Raw genomic sequence first — 21,255 nt, forward strand, 5'->3', positions numbered from 1 at the left:
TGTAGTGGAGATCACTGCATTGATAAAAACAGACATGACTCTGTAGTGGTGATCACTGCATTGATAAATACAGACATGACTCTGTAGTGGAGATCACTGCAAACAATAACAGACATGACATGGTGGACGGGCTGTCGGCATCTATTTTCTTGTGGACCTTTTTGCACTTTCTATTCACTTTCTTGCTTTTGTTTTCTTGATTGCTGCTGTGACTCCTGAATTTTCCCTTGGGGATAAATAAAGTGTTTTCCATTTTTTTATTCTTTTCTATGACACTGAACTTTTGGGAACTGAGGACAGTCAGGGTTACAAAATCTATTACTAAAATTCACAAGTCATTTATGTTAAAGAGACAAACAAAGGAAAAAAAAACAGACCAATATCAGAAAGACTGACTGCTATGCTGATATAAGTGTTGAATATATATTTTTTAGGGACAATAAAAAAAACTTGAGAACTGTACAGCATCTTACGTAAAGCAGCCAGCACAGGCTAAAACTAAGGAATGCCTATCAGTTTAAACTCAGCTGCCAGTTGTCCCTCCTGCCCCCTAAGCTTTGGGGTATGAGTAAAATGACGACATTGCTTTTAAAGGGGACATATCACACTGATCCCTGATTTAATACTTACATATAATATGATAAATTTGAAAACAAGACCTTTCACCCCCTGAATTTTCAAAAAATGATATACCGTATTTTTTCTCATATCCTGGAACGAGATTTGATGCATCCGAAAATAGGTCATTTCCAGATGGTCGCGTGATTTCAAACGTGACGACATGAGATACCTTTCTTTCTATTGGCGTAATCTGATAAAGCAGCTCCTCCTCTGTGATGTCAGTTAGTCACACACTGAAGCGTCCTGAGATGATCTGTGTCGAGGTGGATTTTCTTCCTCCTGAGCTGCAGAACCGTCCGGGTCTGACTCGGGGTCTTATACAGAAGGACGTCTCCTACACTCTGCCATTTTATTAGTGCTATCAATGCCTTACGGTGAAGTTTTGGCAAACAGCAAACTCGCTCGGTCTGCCCCATCCAATATGGCGATTTTGTAAATACTGCCATGCTGCCAAAACCGCCCCCTGGCTCTACCCCCTCCGCCCCTCTGATAGAACTGACCAATCAGAGCACAGAGGGATGTGACGTTGCAAGGTTACTGGAGGTCATTCTCCAAACGGAGCGTTTCAACGAGATCTTCAGAATGGTCTAAATTGAGGATATTGAGAACGCTATTGTGGGGCAGTGAAGGAACTCAATGACTTGTACTGAGGGCAGAAATGCTTTACAGGCATCCTAGTCTGGCATAGAGAAAAGGAGAAACAAGCATGATATGTCCCCTTTAATGTCTTTAAGAGTACAGCGGATGAAGCTGGACACTGCCGAATGGATGAGCTTGCTGAATTTTGTAATGTTGCTGTTTAGATCAATAAGACCTGAAAGGATCTCTGAATTCTGAGTAACATTTTTACATTTAAAGATTTCATCAAATGAAGAAATCATCACGTCTCCTGTCCACTAGTGACAGAGACATTCTCCCTCTTGAAGTAGTGGATGACTTGCAGGTCCAAGGCCAGCTATGACAGAAATAACATGGAAACATCTGAGGACACTGAACCTGGGTCTACTCCAGATTTAGTTGTAACAGAAGTTTCTATTATGAACTCAAAGCGGAATACTGATGCACACCTTCCAAATATGTACCTACGCACATCTTCAGTAAAAAGAACAGCCAATCACCATGTTGTACTGAGGAAAGGAACGTCTTTCCAATCATCTGGTACCAAAGAAACTTCTAACACAAGGGAATAAAAGAAACTGCTTCTGCCTTGGGAGGGAGGTTCTTCACAGGCTCTTTTGGTTTTGGGGAGGCTTGTGAAAAAGCTTTTTGGGCCTTTGGGGGGGAGGGAGGATGAGAGCTGAGTATGGGGAGATTGGAGTTAGTTGATTCACTGCAGACCATCCCAAAGAGGCCTGCAGGAGGCCTAAAGCACCAGAAAAAAGTTACGAAAAACTTTTAAAAGTTTCCACAAACAGATGGGGGCTTTGCAAGCTCTAGAATCTGGACTTGCTCATTGGTCCATGGTTTGACTACATACAGATTGAGTTTGAGGGGCCGTTTACACGACAACGGTTTTAGGGTGAAACGCAAAAGTTTTGTTGCGTTTCAGCCGACCTAAAACGCAAACTTTTGAAAACGGCCTCCAGAGTGGGATTTTTCTGATACGCTCCCGACACCGTTGCCGTGTGATCAGTTAGCCGGCATTTTCAGTGCAAATGCTAACGTCACACTCTGTCTCGCGCACACGCATACAACAGGACAACAGTACCGTTGTTACGATCCTCGTGAACTACAGTGTTGTGCTGCTCAGTCTGCTGTATCTGCTGACTGTCTTTCAACAAAATGTGCATCTTTTGCTCCACTTTTTAACTTAGTATTCCCCAATACACCAGATGACTGGCTCAACTCTACTTCGGTGGAGATCTCCCAAAAGCGGCTTCTGAGCAAGACAGCTATAGCACCACCTAAAGGCCTGGTATGCTTACTACAGCGTTTTCAGTCCATCAGTGTTTCCGTGTAAACGCAGATTTTTATCACTGCATTTTCACAGCGTTTTAGCATTTTCAGATGAAACGTTGCCGTGTAAACGGGGCCTGAGATCTACTTCCACAGACATAAATCCATAAAGCAGTGATATAGCTTTGACAGAAGAAAACAAACAGTAAGTAAATGTTAAAAACACTTACCACGTCTAGAATGCTGTAGAGGTGTATATCCAATGTCAAGTTTATGGACCTTTTGTTGTCTTGGATTGGCCTGGCCAGGTAGAACTTGACTTTGTCAGTCAAATTTAAGTGGTTTATCACATCAACGTCAGTACAATGATCGGGCCAATCACCTAGAGAGTAGACAAGACATTTACATTAAGACAGTAATTTGCCCGTAAAGGAAGCAGTCACTAAATCTAACTGTAGACTGGAGACCAGTCACTTCATGTTTCTTTTACTGGTTTGAATAAAATAGTTCTGTCAACTGGCTTTACCTCAAACAGCCATCTCTGCTTCAGATCTATCTAAGCCTAAGAAACAGGCCCGTCTATGTGTCAGCTCTGCTTGAGACAGGGTCTGCATGCAGAGCTGGAGGAGGCCACTGACACTTTGATACAAACCACATACACTAATGAATACTATCAAATACTCAGCAGTGAGTTGGTGATCATCTTCACAAACTGCTTCAGCAAACACCAGGAAACAAGTGGCAGCAACATCTTGTAAACACAGCAACTATTTCACTTTCCTAATATGCCATGGACATGGTTCTGAATTTACAGTACTTACTTTTCCATGGGATTGAATCATCATCACGAGCACCATCCACAGGCTCTGAGTAACTGTCAGCATTTCCGCCTCGCACAGAAAGACACATGTTGTTGTTATTTCCATGTTTGTGTATTCAATCAGTGAAAGTTAATCAGAAAAGGAACTTCCTGTTTAAAGCATAAAACCAGCACCCAGACAAAAACTGGACCCAGTCTGACAGGGCCCAGACTCTGGTCTGGTTCAGCTCAGTGAAAGGCTTTCTGCTCCTAAACATACATACCCTCCAAGTGGCTCTGGTTGTAGAGGCCTTCAGAATCAGGAGGTTGAGTGTGATTGGAGCTGCTTCCACCTGACACAGAAAGAGTTCACAAGTTTTTTTTATTTGTCATTATTTCCATGTTTATGTATTCAATCGGTGAAAGTTCATCAGATCATCTGCTGCACACTTTCATTATGCATGTTCCACAGATCAGGAGCAGCTTTTACTGTTGTCCTCAAAAGACTGGACTGAGATTTGATTTTTAAGTCCTAATATCAGTCAAGACAAATCTTCTTCATTCACGCAATGTTCAGCCTAGGGTGACGTCATCAAATCCATCTCAAAAGTCCATCCGTATGTTTGGACTTTTTACAGGTTTTTATTGCATTTTAGTATTGTTATTCATACTTTTGTGTTGTTATAGATAATATTTTAATTAGAGTTGCAAGGCACCAGACAAATACATCCAAGCTGAATTTAAGCACCGTAAAAGTTGTGCCAACTCTACACAAGGTGGCACATCGCTGGGGAGGTCAATAGCGGCGGGGAGGGTTTCTTCACCATCACGACTCTGCCTCTCTTACCGCTTCTCGAACCCTGAGGGATGAGACTTATGTCTGCGCCGCTGTTCCTGCTGCTGCACTGGCCCCACCTCCCTTGTCAGACCCAGTTCCAGCGGAGGGGACTCCCTCCGCTGCTGTTTTGGCTCCTCAGAAGACCAGCTCGAACCAGGCGGCACGGCCCACCTTATCTGGGATGGAAGGGTCTCTTAGGCTTCTACAACACAGGTGGAGCTCCAGGCATCAGAAGGCTTCAGTGCATGCGGATCCTCATCTCCTCGTCCTCTTTTCTCCCCAACCACATTAATTATCGGAGACTCCATAACCAGGTCCAACAGCTTTTTTAACGCCATAACGCACTGTTTTCCTGGCGCCACTGCCCCCGTCATCCTGGACAAACTTCTTCACTTACTCCCTTCCCTCCCCTCCTCTGTCTCTAAGATCTTGAAATCTGAAATCACTAAGATGGATTTTAACTTGCTTTTTAATGTATTAAAGGACACTGGTGTAACGTAAGCCAGGCTGGGACCTGGTTTCGCAGCTCTGACCTGGTCTCATACTTTAAACCCCCTGAGAGTCTCTCCCTGAGACACCCAGCTGATCGACGGGGATTCCCCCTCAGGCGCTGACGTCAGGAGATGAGCGCTGCTCACTGCTTTCCCTGCAGTGATTCAACTTTGGAACTCTGCCAAAGTTTCAACCCCACACCCTGCATCATCGCCGCTGTTCCAGCTGCACCTGCCGCTGTCAGAATCGATTCTACGGACTCAACTCATCGGACATCACCTCCGTGACATTCAGATGACCTGCAGTAGGCCTCCAGCTTCTCAGATGTGGTGACATCTGCAGACATCTGCAGCGGGACCCAGCCATCTCTGTCGCCCCCTCCGCTCTCGTCATCGGCCTCAGAACTTGTGTAAGACTGTCTTGCATTTATTGGTATATCGTGGTCAATGCCCCAGAGATCTTGGGTGGGTTAGTTAGTTTATGTGGGTTGGTTTATGTCATTTTTTTCCATTTATTCCAGTTTTTATGATCAGTTTCACTTTCCATTCATCAATGCATTTATCCTTTTATATCTTTTACCTGTTCATTTATTCATGCACATATTTCTTCTTTTAGTTAGTAAATAAACTTTTCATGTATAAAGAAATTGCTTTCTGTCTTTGTGTGGTTGAAATTAACGGCCTCTGTACACCGTTCAAAAGAATTCACGTTTGATGTAGCAGCCTTTTGATATTGAGACTTGATAATTAATAATTCTATGAATTATTAAATCACAAATTCGTACAGTAAACCTTTCTAGAGTTTCCCTGTTTCCCTGTCTCCAAAACTGGGTGGTGCCCCGACTTAAATTTAAACTCACCTATTGTAAGTTTAAATGTCTTTTGAAAGTTTTACTTTCGCTCCGGTGGAATGCTGGCATTCTGCTGTTAATAATCAATTAGTCATTCTTTGACACCGATTCACGCTACACTGGAAAGACAGTTCTTTATCTCTGGCCAAATCCCCACACTTGGTCACGGAGCAGAACGTTTGGGCAGGATTCTCAGTCTTCATACCTGGCTCCAGTTTACCTGCCCTGCCTACAACAGCTTTATTGACAATTTTAATCTCTTTTGGGACAGAGCATCACTTTCAACTCATGATGGGATTTGTCCTAACAGGCGGGGTAGCTAAATACTTTATCACAACATCCAACACATGGTCCACTCCTCACCAGTTTGGCAGTTCGCACCCAGCAGCTCATTTTCCCACAAACAGGCCACTCCCCCTGCCACCACTCAGTAATCTCTGGTCACCACCAAGCACCCCGGTAAGCCCCGCCCACGCACCCACCAATCCCCGCCTTCCTCTATCCCTCCACATCAGCTCCATCTGTGAATCTTCAATTCCACTCCACACAACGTCCTCACGTTGTCAACCCCCTCCTCTAAGAAATTGTACCCCCTCCTATTTACTCCACATTCCCCTGCTTCCTCGGTACCCCACCCTGTTTTTAACAGTACATCTACAAATTTTGGTCTTTTAAACATCAGATTATTCAACAACAAAACATTTTTATGTCATGACTTTATTTCACAAAACAGCCTCACTACCCCCCCTGATTTTACTCACCTTAATCAGCTCTCTGGTCAGGGAGGGGGGGTGGCTGGCATTTACAAAGAGATTTTTAAATGCACCCCCAATCACATTCAGCACTTTTAGTTCTTTTGAGCACCTTGCATTCTTTTTCATACAGAAAGACCCTGTTCAAATTTGAATTATTTATAGACCCCCAAAATATACACTGTTTTCATTCAGGAGTTAGTTCATGTTTGCTGTCCTTCACAACCCTTGTCTGTTGATTTTATTGAAACTCTGGATTCCTTTAATCTAACTCAGACAATACAGGAACCAACCCACGTAAAGGAACATTGCCTAGATTTGCTTTTATTTACTGGACTTAGTCCAGCTTCGGTTTTAACTAAGGAAATCTGTGTGTCAGATCACAAACCAGGGGCGTCAGAAGCTTTTTAAATGTGGGGGGGACACACTGGTATGGGTTCCGGTGGTTAATTAGATGATATTTGCTGCATTCTAATGTATTTTAACAGGTAGTTTAACATCTAATTTTTACTTTTAAGACACATTTTTCAGACTCAACATTAAGTTCTCATTTAAATGTCAGCCTTTACCACACTGTCATAAAACTCACTGTCATGCCTAAGATAATGAGATGAATATGACAAAATTTACCACCAACAATGACTTTTTGGTTACATGTAGCCTTTTACAACACAAAATTACTCTGTCGAGCAGAGAACTTCAGAGAATGAACCAATGTGATGATGTTAACAACCAACAGTAACTTTAGTCAGTGAATATGTTTAAGAACAAGAGCAGTTTTGTCAATGTAATGGTGGCACATACAAACTGGTTTATATGTATAAATTGTGCCACTTAATAACTTGTGCCTCTTTCCTACACAAAACACCTAGAATAACATACATCTCTCTCTCTCTATTGCTTTGCTTGCCATGAAGCCATGGCAGAATGAGAAAAGTAAATAAAAGCTTGAAGATGTCTGAACAAACGTTTGTTCTAAGGCAGCTGTATTATTCATTCAGATTATAGACATTGCAGTTAGATAATATTTGTTCTAAATTGTTGCACATAAAGAGAAAAACACTTACTTGAGTTTGCATTTATATTTGACCTTTTTCAATAAGCTATTTGGTGTGTTTCATTTTTGTTACAAAAGTTCACTTTATTGATGTTCATTAACTTTTATGCTGTTATTCATTGCAGATTTTTATCAAAACTGCACTATTTTAATTAAAACATGTTCTGAAAATTTCTTTTTTTAACTGTCACTTATTTTCTTTTAGGGTTTTACATGTTTTATATGTTAGACATAGGGAAAAATGGTCTAACGTGCAAATTAGTCTAGAAAAAACAATGAATCATGAGAAAATCACCATTATGAGTTTATATTAAAAAAAAATTGTGATTTGATATTTTCGCCATATTGCCCACCCCTAGCTACAATGATTATTCATTCATACATACAGTAACTTTTGATCTGGAGCCCATAGAAACTAAATACAAGAAACTTCAACTAATCAGCAATCATATTAGATGTTTGTAGAGCTGTGTGGAGTAATGTAAAGTCATCTTGCCCAAACCCATCCTGTAACTTCCAGCCCAGCACCGTAAATCGCTCACCTCCGTGACTGAAGTCTGTGCACTGTCCCTCACGTCACAGGCTGCTGACCCTGCTTCTGCTCCTGCCTCTGACTCGCTATCAATCTGCTGTCAAACGGGATCGGGATGGATTCATTAAGCACTGTTTTTTTCTAAATATAGAATAAGTCAGCTAACGTTTCCATAGCAAAACACCTGTATTGTGGGTACATTTAGACCTACTTCCCGCTTCTTTGTTAAAAATTTTCGAATGTCTATTATGTCTGGGGAAGGAGCAAATATTGCAACAATTCATTATCTTACTTCTACTTTTCATCATTCTTAGCTGAACAATATAGCGTGGCCTCGTGTTAATATTCAGGACTAACATTACCTCCTGTGTCAAGCAGCCTGCTGCTCTCTCTCACTGCCTGAGATGCACCGTCCCTCACTTCATGCTGTGGTAGTTGAAGGTTGTCCGGAAAACATGGAGTGGTTTAGGGTAGTCGACTATGTATTTTCTATTTCTATCTTGTCTTGATGTTGGGTTTCTGCTAATAAAATTTTATTAACATTTACGGGTCTAGACCTGTAAATGTTTTTGTAAAGTGTCTTGAAATAACATTTGTTATGATTTGGCGCTATATAAATAAAGATTGATTGCTTGATTGATATTAGCGATTATGTGGAATAGATTCTTTTACGAGGCAATAGAAACCAATATTGGATGAACCAATATTTAATGTTAAATGTGGGGGGGTCCAAATGAAGAATTTTGAAATCTGGGGGGGACACAACCCCTTCACATTGAATGGTGGCGACGCCCATGTCACAAACTGATTTTATTCCAGCCTTCTTTTGTTGATCATACTCAGGGGCGTAGCTACAATTAGGCAAACACAGGCAGTTGCCTTGGGCCCCAAGATTTCCAGGGGCCCCCAAAGCATCTCTTAAAAACTGATTTATGAAGTTCTCTTCAATTGAAAGCATTTCTTTTTTCTTAATCTTACTTCACATGCCTCAAAATAAATCAAAAGACAATGGGCTCTAATTTCGTGGCGCAGCGCAGGGGGCGCAAGCCTGGTGCAAGTCTGGCGCAGCCTGCGCAGTGCTAATTTCGTGCGGCGCACCGCCGTGCGCTGCCAATTTGACAATTTGGTAGACCGTCTGCGCAGAGATGGGTGTGACGGCGCGCCAGGGGGAGTTGACGGTGCACCAGGGGGAGGTGTTGGCAGATTCATGTTGCCGCTGTGACAATTTCGTGCCAAAAAAGTGCGCTGAAAGATCGCCAGCTACAACCTGGTCTATCCTTGGCGCAATGCGGAGCACACCCCACGCAGCTGTAATTTGGTGACAGGCGCACATGTGCGCACATGTCAACAAAGCCTCAGAGGCAGGTTTCCAGAGTGTCAGGCACATTTTGATGCAATAAACAATCACAGCAATCACTATTTAATGTAACTGTCTGAACCAGCAGATACATTTATATCTATATTAACAGTCCCATCACATCTGATGTCAGATTAAAGCCGTTTGTCATAATGGAAAGTTAACCTGACGGCAGCTGGAAGTTTGATGCACATCTTACAATTAAACAATAAACAGCCTTAACATCGGATACTGAGTATATCTGGTTCTCTCATTTCATTTAATTCAAAGAAAAGAGGGAGAGAATAAATGTGTGTCACTCAGGATTTACCCGTGATTTCCCATATTTCTCTGTTTTAGTCTTTATTTTTAATGTGATCTAAAAAGATGGAGTACATTATTGTAAGGAGGATGAGGTGGAGAGACTGGGAGAGTATACAGTATATCACCAAAGGCTTTGCTTGGCGATGACAAACCAGGAGTGCAGGTGGATCAAAAGTATTCTGAATGGATAAGCCAGCTGTGTAACTGCCTCTTAATTTTTTACTCTGGATAAAGACAAAGGAACAGATTAAATCTGTCCCGGGAGCTGGCCCACACGGTGACGCGCGTTGTGTCCTCCGATGCGCCCCGCTGTCCATTGACCTGCTGCAGGCACAGCAGCTCTGACCGTCTCCGCTACCAGCACTCTCTCCCCGGTGCTGGAGATCACTCAGACCAATCAGACGCTGCGCCTCGGCCGCAGGGCATTTAAAGGCGAGGAGAGGCGCTCATTTGATTGGTGAAAACAGCGCTCGGCTGTGTTAAACCCACTCACGGCTTTTCTCCTCCCTCTCTGCCATTTGCGCGGAGGGAGGCGTGGACGCGCAGCTCTGCGCTCATGTGCGCCTGTACTGCACCTCTCTTGGCACTGCAGGAAACTTGCAAAGTGCACCGGTCACGCCCTGTGCGCACGGCGAAGGCCGGCGCAGGGCAGGTGCGCCTGCGCCTGGTCTAAGAAATTAGAGCCCTTTATCTTTAATGATGGTTTTGGGTACTCCCCCTCCCTTCTTATTCAACGAGCTATTCCATGTTACAACACATCTGAACATTAGTTTCAGGAAGACAGTGGTAAAAAACACTTTATCCCCAAATCAAACTATTTGAGTTGGGGATAAACATTATTGTACACAATCTCTTTTTTAGAAAAATTACTCACTGGACAGGGGGTCAAATAAAAATACATTAACTTTAAAATAATAGTACCAAAAAGTATGGTAACTGTTAATATCACCTCTTTCAGTAGATTTTTTTCCAGTTTTATGTTATGTGTAACCTATGTTTACCGCTAAGGTTTACTTTACCATAAACTTAAGGATAACATAAGAAGAAAAGGCTAATGAAATCAGAAGATCTAAACTCAAAAAGAGGGAAATAAATAAGGTGGCAATACTTAATAAGGCACACAGACAGTAAATGAGGGTTTCAAAAAATGTTTTTGTATTCTCAACATAAAATGAAAAATAAAATGAAAACAAAAGAGGAAAGAAAATTTTTCAAGTTCTTCAGTTCTTTCTGTTTAGTAAGTTCACTTCACTTTGTCAATCCACAAAAGGTTCAAATAAGGCACACTTCATGTCATCAGTTGTTATGATTGTCCACCGGATTCAAAGTTCATAATAAAAAAAAAAATGTTTTCTTCTTCAGAGATACGATCGTCCAAAAGCTAGAAAATAGTCTCTTTCAACTAATAAATCTTATCTGATGTGGTCCTTGTTTCACAGATAGATCCAATGTCCTCGTTTGTCGGCTTCAGCTCGCCATCCATCCACACCAGAAGGAAAAGGAAACTCAAAACATGGCCTGTATAAAAATAAGGCCAAACTTAAACACTCATACGCATAATAAATTAACAAGTAAATTACATAAGTGAACAAATGATCAAATAAATAACAGTTAAATAAAACATTAATAAATTTACTCGTCTAGCTTTTTTTCCTTGATCTCTATAGCCCCACACTGCGTATCACGCAGCTAGTTGCTCATTCATTCTCACACTCGCACATGGTAGCCAAACTTTTGTTAGCATTAGCTTTAACCCATCGATACGTTATGTGATGGTTCTGGATACATACTTCCGTATTTAGTGAGGTTTTGAGAGCGTTGGAAGTTAGTAGATGTAGTCAAAAGTGCACAGCCACACAGGTCTGGGGTCTTCACAGTGCTCTCGTTTATTAACAAACGGCATAACCTTACCAAGCCCGGTTATACGGCTACTATTCCATCATACAAACAAAATAGCAAGTGCATATCCATACATCACTTGTGAGTCCAGTGATAGAAAAAGGAGTACGAGCTCTCGGAGTCAGGGATGCGTCCATAACGAGAGTGCCACTCAGACTGAAAACAAAGATGACAACCGTGGCCTCTGGTGACGTTGCACCTTGTTTCTTAAAGGTACATCACACAACACCTCAACTGTTACATATTCCCCCCTGGTAAGACTAAGGCTGACCTCAGCCGTACGCTCTGAGACAGTCCGAACTTAAAATACTCCCATACATGCTAAAGTATTTAAGATGTCCAAACCAAACAGGGTTGCAATCTGTGAAGCAACACAGTAACCGACATACATGTCAGAATTGAATAATGTGTAAGTCCATAAAAGTGTTATCAGCAAAATGAAAATTAACTTAAACAAACAGCATAGTGAATTCCCCATGTTTTTTTTTTGTTTGTTTTTTTTTTGACCAGTGACTCTTAAACGAAACAAGTCCTTAACTATTTCAATACAATGAAACAGGTTGAAAACAAAACAACATTCACCAATTCTTTAGTACGTTGAATAAACAACAATATCAGTAATGCTGTTGTTGAACATGAAAACACACACTTAATAACTTTAAAAGCATTACCTCAGGTCAAGTCTGTCTGTGTGAAAAACATTAGTCCACCTGGTGTCTGACCATCCAGAGGTCACTCTGGGGGCATGTCTTGGTCTCAAGTTGTAGGGTTCAGCAGGTACAGGAACCATGTCAGCCAAAGGTGAGTTTTGGGTTTGGGAGTCATGAGTCACTGAGGCAGCGTCAGCCACTGAAGTCGGTGTAGAGTGAGTTCCATTAGGGTCAGTGTTCCAGTCATTTTCGTCATCAGGGAGAGACAAGGGGGTGTCTGAGGTTTCAGGGACGGGGATGCCCGAACTGCTTGGCTCTGGGACATTCAGGTCAGGGGGCAGGTCACTGTCCACAAACTCAGGGCTCTGGCAATTCGCAGGCACATGACTTGTACGTCCACGGGGAGAGGCTGTGTCCCATGTATGAAATGGCAGTAGATTCACCACATGGAAAACTCCTGCATCTGCTCCTGTGTCATTCCTGGAGAGTCTGTAGTTCACATCAGACAGCTTCTGGGAGATGCGGTAAGGGCCAGTGTAAAGTGGGGCCAACTTTGCAGTAAAATTGGTCAGCGCATCTGATCTGGGGTGAGATTTAACTCTAACAAGGTCCCCAATGTTGTAGGAGGCATGACGGCGTCTCAGGTCGTAGTAGTGTTTTTGACGTTTGTGGCTCTCATTCAGCACAGCTCGAGCATGGTCATGTGCTTCCTGAAGTGAGGCTTTTAGGCTTTCAGGATAGGGGACACCGGGGTCATCAACACCATCACTGGAGGGTTGAGTGACCAGGTCAAGGGGAGTGTTTAATTCTCGTCCATATAACATCATGGAGGGGCTTAGACCTGTGCTTTCATGATGTGCCGTGCGCAGTGCAAAACAAATCTGGGGAATGTACTTGTCCCATGCAGTATGTTTGTCTCCCACATAGGCACGAATGGCTGTTTTGAGAGTTCGATTCACTCGTTCAGTGGCGTTTGTTTGTGGATGATAAGCTGTTGTAAGTCTGTGCTCAGTTCCCAGTGTTGAAACAACATGCTCAAACAGTTCACTCACAAATGGTGTCCCTCTGTCAGAGATGAGAAATGAGGGGGCCCCATGTCGAGCAAAGACATCACTGATGAACTTGTTGGCTGCAACTTGTGCTGTAGCCTCTCTCACTGCACTGACTTCGATCCATTTTGAAAAGTAATCCACAAAGACAATGATGTAGGCATTACCACTTGATGTGCGTGGCAGGGGTCCAACATAGTCCACACCGGTGTACTCCCATGGTCTCTGAGGTTGAATGGGGACCATGAGGCCAGCTGGCTTTCTTTGACTTGGCTTAGTGGTCTGGCACACTGAACAAGAGACCACACATCTCTTGACATCAGAGGCCATGTTTGGCCAGAAGAACCTGAGTCTCAGGCGAGCCAGGGTTTTTGAAGCACCCAGGTGTCCAGCTGTTGGGTGGTCGTGGTAATACTTCAGCAGAGTACCACGGATGGCAGTGGAGGCATAGAGCTTCATTTGTTTGAGTGAATGCAGACCACATTTAGTTTTTGGGTCGTGAAAGTAGAGCAGCCCATCCAGAACAGCATAATGAGAGAGATCATTATTGTCCACATTCTGGCTGCTTTCCTCCAATTTACGGAGCAAATCCCCAGTTACGGGGTCATCCAGCTGCAGCTGTCGTACATGTGAGCGATCTGCCAATACTACCAAAGGCAAGGTGCGAAGGTCAAGGCTTCCAATGACAGCATGAGCAGGTAAGAGATCCATCGGAGCATCTGTAGCTGGGAGAGGATTCCGTGAGAGTGCATCAGGCACTTTGTTACGTTCACCAGGTTTGTGAACAATGTTGAAGTCAAAGTCTTGGAGGCGAAGGGACCATCTGGCAAGCCTGCCAGATGGATTTGGGCGAGACATCAGCCACCTCAGGCTACTGTGATCAGAGTAAATGGTGACATGTAACCCCTCTATGTACGGCCTGAAGTGTTCCAAGGCCCAAATGACAGCCAAACACTCCTTTTCTGGGGTGGAGTATGGTTTTTCAGCCTTGTGTAGCGCACGGCTAGCATATGCTACAGCAACATCTTTGCCTTCATCATCTTTCTGCATTAGTGCAGCACCAAGTCCAGCATCACACGCATCAGTGTGAATGAAGAAGGGATGCTCAAAGTTGGGGAACCTTAGAATAGGTGCAGAAGTGATGCATTTTTTCAACAGGTCCAAGGCTGCCTGACATGTGCTGTCCCAGCTGAAAGGTGCATCCTTTTTTGTAAGTGCAAAGAGTGGCTCTGCATGACGAGCATAACCCTCCACAAAGCGTCGATAGTAACCTGACAGGCCAAGGAACTGTCGCACATGCTTTGCAGAGGTAGGCACTTTAAAGTCCATCACAGCCTTGACTTTGTCAGGATCAGGGTATATGCCAGATGGAGTGACACGATAACCAAGGAAGGTGAGTTCACTGAGGCAGAACTGGCATTTACTTGGTTTCAGGGACAGGCCAGCTGGTTTTAACCTTGCCAAGACCTCTTCCAGATCTGCTAGGTGCGGTTCAAAGGTTGGAGAGGCAACAACAATGTCATCGAGGTAAACTGCGCAGGACTTGTAAATGAGGCCAGCCAGGACTGTGTTCATAAGCCTCTGAAAAGTCGCTGGAGCATTACAGAGGCCGAAGGGTAGAACTCTGAACTGGAACAGTCCGCAGTGTGTGACAAAAGCTGTTTTTGGTCTTGACTCCTCAGCAACAGCCACTTGCCAATAACCTCGAGCAAGATCTAGAGTGGAAATGAACTTTCCTCTGGATAGGAAGTCAAGGGATTCATCCACACGTGGCAGTGGATATGAGTCTTTCACAGTCAGTTGGTTGAGACCTCGAAAATCAACACAAAACCTTGGCTCATGTTGGGGTCTGTTCACGATGACAACGGGGGCAGACCATGGCCCTGATGCTGGCTCAATGATGCCTTCCTGTAACATCTTCTGAACCTGTTCTTCGATTACTTTCTTTTTTACAGGTGAAGTTCGATAAGGAGGAAGGTTGACAGGCTTTGCATCTCCTGTATCAATAACATGTTCAGCTAGTGATGTGCGGCCCAAGTGACCATCAAATAGATCAGCGTAGTTTTCAAGCAACCTCAACAGTTCAGCTTTCTGCTCTTTCACCAAGCTAGCTTCATCAACTTTGTCATTTAGGGCTGATGGTGAAACATCAAGAAACATCATAGTCCCTGATTCAAAGTCACAAGTGTCTGACCTGTCATCCTCAAGATCATCAGGGAAAGGTTGTTTGTAGTCCATGAACACTGTTCTGGTAGGTACATGTATGATCAGTGAGGCACGTATCGCAAAGTCCATTCCCAAAACAATGGGGGAGGATAGTTCAGGGATCACCACAAATCTCTGGTAGAAACGCTTTCCCATAAATCCAATGGTAAGCCAGGTGATTCCTAGTGGGTCACAGTACGTGTTATTTGCCAGGAGAATGGGCAAACCTGACCAGGCTGTAGTAACTATTTTGCTTTGATTGCTTTCTGAAATCAAGTCCGCCCTCACAGCTGAAAGTGAGGCTCCCGTGTCAAGTGTGGCATCCATTGCTGCACCTTTAAAGTTCACTTTGACTCTCAATGGGGTGTTCCATGGAGACTGAGACGTTTCATCCTCAACGTGATTGAGCGCAGGCTGCTCATCCGAAACAGGAGGTAGGGGAGGGGGGGTCAGTGCCTGGGGGGAGGGTTGCCTCTGCGAAATGACCTCCCCCCTTGGAAGTTTCCCTGCCTCCTACTAGAGGGTCCCAGATCTGATGCTGAGCCACCCTCAGAAGTACTTGCTCCATTAGTGTTGGAGTTCAGGCCTTGAGGCTCAGTCTGCGGAGGTTCAGGTGTGGACTTGGGAGGACTCTGGGGACCCTTTTGGGTAATGGAGCAGTTAGGGCAGGTGCGAGATGTAAAACCTGGCATGGAGCATTTGAAGCAGTGGGTGCCACCATCATTAATCCTCTTTACCTGAGAACGAGGAAGCTGCATGGTACTGGGGCCAAGAACAGAGTGGAGTTCATGTGCTCTCAACATCAGGTCAATGATCGAGTCAACGTGTGTGCCAAAAAGAGCAACTCTGTATTTCTCCTGAGCGTGCTTACAGATCAGTTCTATTTGCTCTATATCAGATGGGGGGTTCCTCAGTTTCTTGAACTCACTGAGCATGTGGGCTACAAATGTGGGTAGGGGCTCCTCAGGACCCTGGACGCGGTCAAGGATGCCTCTCATCACACGCTCTTGGTTATCAGAGGGGAGGAAGACAGTTCTGAATAGCACACAAAAATCTGTCCATTTGACAACATGGTTATTGAGTACACTGAACCATTTTTTTGCTTCTCCAGACAGGAAGCGTGGCAGCTCCCTAAGGATTTGAGCGTCTGACAGTTCAAGAGAGGACCTGTAAGTACTAACGGATTGCAGCCAGTCTTCTGGGTGGATCACACCGTTTCCAGCAAACACAGGAGGCTCCAGTTTAGCTTGGTGTAAAGCAGCTGCTAGGACCCTGGTTGTATTAGCAATGTCGAGAGAGTTTGACTGTTGGTGCCCTGCATACTCTGAAACTTTAGCATGAGATTGCGATGCCACATTGGAGTATGGAGGTACCTCAGTAAGAGAAGCAGGACATTGAGGGGTTGAGGTAGCCAATGGGATGGGGTTGGGGGGGTCATCAGGGGGCTTAGTAGCAGCTAACTTGTCATTTCTGTCCCAGTGTTCCAGAAGTTTCCCCTGTAGATCAAGAGACTCATGTAGGCACTGCTGAAGCATGTCGACTGAGGCCTGTAAGCTTTTCACTTTGTGTTCAAGGTCGGCGCTTACATGTCTTGTAACAGGCAGTCTCGGGAGAGCTGCAAAGTCAGTGTCATCTTGGGGGTCTTCAAAGTCAATAAACTGAGGAAACTTAGCCATGATGTTAACTATCAATGTCGTCTATAGTCTCTAAAGTTTTTCCCTTTTTTCAAAAAAAACACTTAAGCCACTGCAGAAAATTGAAAACACAAATGTACTTAAACATGCAAAACCAAAAGGATTTTTTATTTTTTTATTTTTTTATTTTTTTTAAGCAAACTGCAACCTTGCAGTTGCAGAGATATATAGAAAAAAACACCAGCAAATTATCAATTAAGGCTTTGCAAGTGCAATATGAAGTAAGAATATTGCCACAATATAAGAGAAACAGACTCAAAAAGTTACTTCAACCGAGTATAACCCCAATAAATTGTTATTTCTTATTAATAAAGCAACTATATTGATCACTCTCAACTCTCAAATATTTATGAGTTTAACAACGCAGTCAGAGTCCTTATGTTCATTACTCACAGTACTCAAATCACTCTCTTGTCCGTTTATCCCACGATCGCGGCAGGCATCAATCCACAGTTCAGTTCAGCTCCAAGAATCCTTAAAGTTTCATAGTTCATCCAAAGCCGGTAGAAATACAGAACGGGAATCCACACACGCAGCCGCCAGGCAAAAGGTGAGGGACAGATCCGGTGGCAGAGAAAAAGATCCAGCTCCAACCTCAACTGGACGTCCTCCTCCGTGCAGCAGGTCCAACGATGCCTGGAAATTCCCGCCGGCAGGCTGGTTCCCTCTCTCCTCCGTGCAGCAAAATGTGGTCCGTCTGAATCCTTGATGTTGCCGACGCACGCGGTGAGCTAGCGCTAACGGCTAACGGTGTTTACTCTCTTTCTGAGTACTGGAAATGGCTCGTAGACTCCGGATGATTTAGGAAGGTCCAAGGAAAAGATGTTCGGGCGCCAATTGTGATGGTTCTGGATACATACTTCCGTATTTAGTGAGGTTTTGAGAGCGTTGGAAGTTAGTAGATGTAGTCAAAAGTGCACAGCCACACAGGTCTGGGGTCTTTACAGTGCTCTTGTTTATTAACAAACGGCATAACCTTACCAAGCCCGGTTATACGGCTACTATTCCATCATACAAACAAAATAGCAAGTGCATATCCATACATCACTTGTGAGTCCAGTGATAGAAAAAGGAGTACGAGCTCTTGGACTCAGGGATGCGTCCATAACGAGAGTGCCACTCAGACTGAAAACAAAGATGACAACCGCGGCCTCTGGTGACGTTGCACCGTGTTTCTTAAAGGTACATCACACAACACCTCAACTGTTACAGTTACCTACTCATACTCATTCATACAACAACACACATACCAACAGATGAGTGTACACTGTATTAGATTCATGCCAGTCACTATAATTAACTTACCAAGTCCAATCAAAATCTATTTTTAATACATCGGCTTGTCTCGTCCAGCACAACTTGGCAAGGTATAAGTTCAGTTTTTCCACTTCTTCGTCTTCTAAGTTCAGTTAGCACGTTTAAGTTCAAAATATAAGTTCAGTTAGCACGTTTATGTTTAGAGCATAAGTTCAGTTACTCCGCGTACTATTCAACAAGCTTTACTATAGATCAGATCTCAGATGATTCAATCTGGAGTCAAGTCGAGTCTCTCACGCTATCAGCTGCGCCGTCTTATAGCTACACTTCCTGATTCACGCTGAATCCAGGAACGTGATAGGACAATTCACTTACCGCGAGATCTACAAATAACGCGAGATCTAATGTAACACGAAAATTAATATAGAGTTGAAGAACAAAGTAAAACTATAGAACTGGCAGAATTTTAACAATGCACATTCACCTTTACAAAAGTATCTAAAATAGTGACCTGGGTTACATATGCTTGATATTTACACATTTTTTCTTTACTAATTTTTTTTTTTTTTTTCAATATTTACCTATTGTAATGTTTTTCACTTCATACTTTCTTGTTTGTTACTGTTACTCTGTAAATTCCCCACTGTGGGACAAATAAGCTGTCAATTGACCATAAAAGATTTCAAATCCAGGACAAGGTGGACTAAATTATGGATTCACTTTTTTCAGAATCAAACTAAAGTACAGAACTTGAGGAAATACATTTAGTTGCGTTAAGTTACCATGTACAAGATTAGCACTGTCTCATGCCTTGACTCTGGGAAAGAGACAGTGGACCCAGGGAAGGCCAGTCTAGCTCTGAGGAAGATGAGTTACAAGGACATGGAGGGCCCCATTGACTGGGTTTGCCTTGGGCCCCCAAACCACTAAATACACCCCTGATCATACTCCTGTTCATTGAAGGGTTTTTAATCCAACGTCTGCCAGCAAGTTTACCAAGCTTATTGTTTCTGCATCTTTAACTGCCTTCAACCCAGAGGAGCCCCCTCGCAGCCTCAGATCCTCTGGCGTAGGCCTTCTGGTCATTCCAAAGTCTTGGCTCAAAACCAAAAGTGATCAAACTTTTTCCATCAAAGCTCCTCGACTTCGGAACGACCTGCCAGAGGACATAAGGTGTGCAGAGGTGCTTCCTTTACGTCTCTTTTAAAAACTCACTTTTATAGACTTGCTTTTATGTGATGCCATCTTTTTGTCTTTTTGTCCTTTATCTTGTCTTCTTTAGGGGCGTCGGTGGCGCAGTTGGAGAATGCGCTTAGTCGGTGATCGGAAGGTGTCCTTGGGCAAGACACTTAATCCCATGTTGCTCCCACTGCTGCGTCAGTGGTGTGTGAATGGGTGTGAATGGGTATGAAAGGGCGTAACTGTGTTAAATGTACTGATGGATAGCTACCATAGTAAAGATTGGATCCATCAGTGAGTGAATGTGAGGGCGAATAGGTGTGGATGGGTAAGTGTGACCTGTGATGTAAAGCAGCTTTGAGTGGTCCATGACTAGAAAAGCGCTATATAAGCTCAAGTCCATTCCATTTTTATATTTCATCTCTTTTATTTCTGTCTTACCTTGGTGTAACTGTTTTACCATTCATTATTTTATCTTCACTATTATTATAATTTCATCGTTTTATTATTCTTTTTACACTCTTATTATTGTCTTTTTATACCTGCTGTCCTGTTCTCTGCTTCCATATGCCTTTTATTTCCTTTTTATTGTCTTTTTTTTTTTTGGTGATTGATGTTTTTACCTTTTATCTTGGTCCTTATGCTCTCATTTTATATTGCATGGTTCTTGTATTGCCTGAGTTCATATGGGTTGAAGCTTGTGTTCCATGTTAAATGCTTGTGTTTGCTATTATGTTCATGACTGTCAAAGCATTTTGTAAACTTCTGTTTTTTGAAGTCTTAAACAAATAAAATTATTATTATTATCATCATCATTATCATTATTATTATCAATAATATGGTGCTGCATGGTGGCTCAACGTTTCGCACTGCAGCCTTACAGCAAGAAGGTCAGAGGTTCGATTCCCAGCTTGGCCGGTGGACCTGTCTATGTGGAGTTTGCATGTTCTCCCCGTGCATGTGTGGGTTCTCTGGCTTCCTCACACAGTTCCAAAACATGCTCACCAGGTGAATTGATCACTCTAAATTGTCCCTAGGTGTGAGTGTGTGCGTGAAAGGTTGTCTGTTTATGTGTCAGCCCTGTGATTGACTGGTGACCAGTCCAGGGTGTACCCCGCCTCTCACCCAATGCATTCTGAAGTTGGCCTTCCAATGATTCTACAGCTGTTAGCCTCCCACTGAGAAACAAAATCCCTTTCTTTATACCGTCCAATTGGCTCTGGTTGTAGAGGCCTTCAGCATCAGGAGGCTGTGTGTGATTGGAGCTGCTTCTACCTGACACGCTCACAGAGCTCACAGCTCACTGACACACCATCAACACTTTGCTTCAATGAAATCAACTCTGCATGAATGTTTGTGAATAGTTGGAATCAAAGTGTAGAGCTCCACAGCAGCATGCTTCAAAGAGAAGAGAGCCAGCTTACCTGTGAGGAGGAGCAGAAAGAGGAACCCTGCAAACATCCTGACTGTGGAACGTCTCCAGTCACTCAGGATCCCTGTCCCTCAGACTCTCTGCAAGATTCTGACTTTACACATCACTGCCTTGTTGTGGAAGAGGGCAGGCCACACCTACAACAAAAGCTTTTTTTCTTCCTCTAAATGGCATCAAGCTCAACCATTAGCACACTGTGGGTAAATCCATTTTCTCCTCCAAACAAAGCAGTTTACTCCTCTGCACATCCTCTGTGGTGGCTCCAAAGTTTGCCAAGAAAAGCTTTTTAATGGAAGAGCTTTACCCAGCAGCTTCCACACAGTCATGTGTCATTCCTCTTCAGTGCTTTTGATCTTTGAATTGAAAGGAAATGGTGTTTTAAATTTATCTCCA

The 21,255-nt window shown here is 43.4% G+C and overlaps 1 protein-coding gene across 1 annotated transcript in view; it reads right to left on the minus strand.

Annotated features, from left to right (window-relative positions):
- The window catches only part of LOC141786320 (5-hydroxytryptamine receptor 3A-like), a 36,203-nt gene extending 15,232 nt beyond the window's left edge, over nucleotides 1-20,971 (minus strand). Inside the window, exons 1-4 of the mRNA XM_074665048.1 lie at nucleotides 20,855-20,971; nucleotides 3,601-3,669; nucleotides 3,339-3,407; nucleotides 2,748-2,899 (exon numbers count right to left, since the gene is read on the minus strand). Of these exons, the coding sequence (XP_074521149.1) occupies nucleotides 2,748-2,899; nucleotides 3,339-3,407; nucleotides 3,601-3,669; nucleotides 20,855-20,891 (327 nt within the window). The 5' untranslated portion in view covers nucleotides 20,892-20,971. The remainder of the gene's footprint in view (nucleotides 1-2,747; nucleotides 2,900-3,338; nucleotides 3,408-3,600; nucleotides 3,670-20,854) is intronic.
- Nucleotides 20,972-21,255: the final 284 nt, after the last annotated feature.

The sequence above is a fragment of the Halichoeres trimaculatus genome, unplaced genomic scaffold, assembly GCF_033239565.1.
Source record: "Halichoeres trimaculatus isolate MK-OKI-2021-1 unplaced genomic scaffold, fHalTri1.1 fHalTri1_scaffold_25, whole genome shotgun sequence".
In the NCBI taxonomy this organism is placed as follows: Eukaryota; Metazoa; Chordata; class Actinopteri; order Labriformes; family Labridae; genus Halichoeres; species Halichoeres trimaculatus.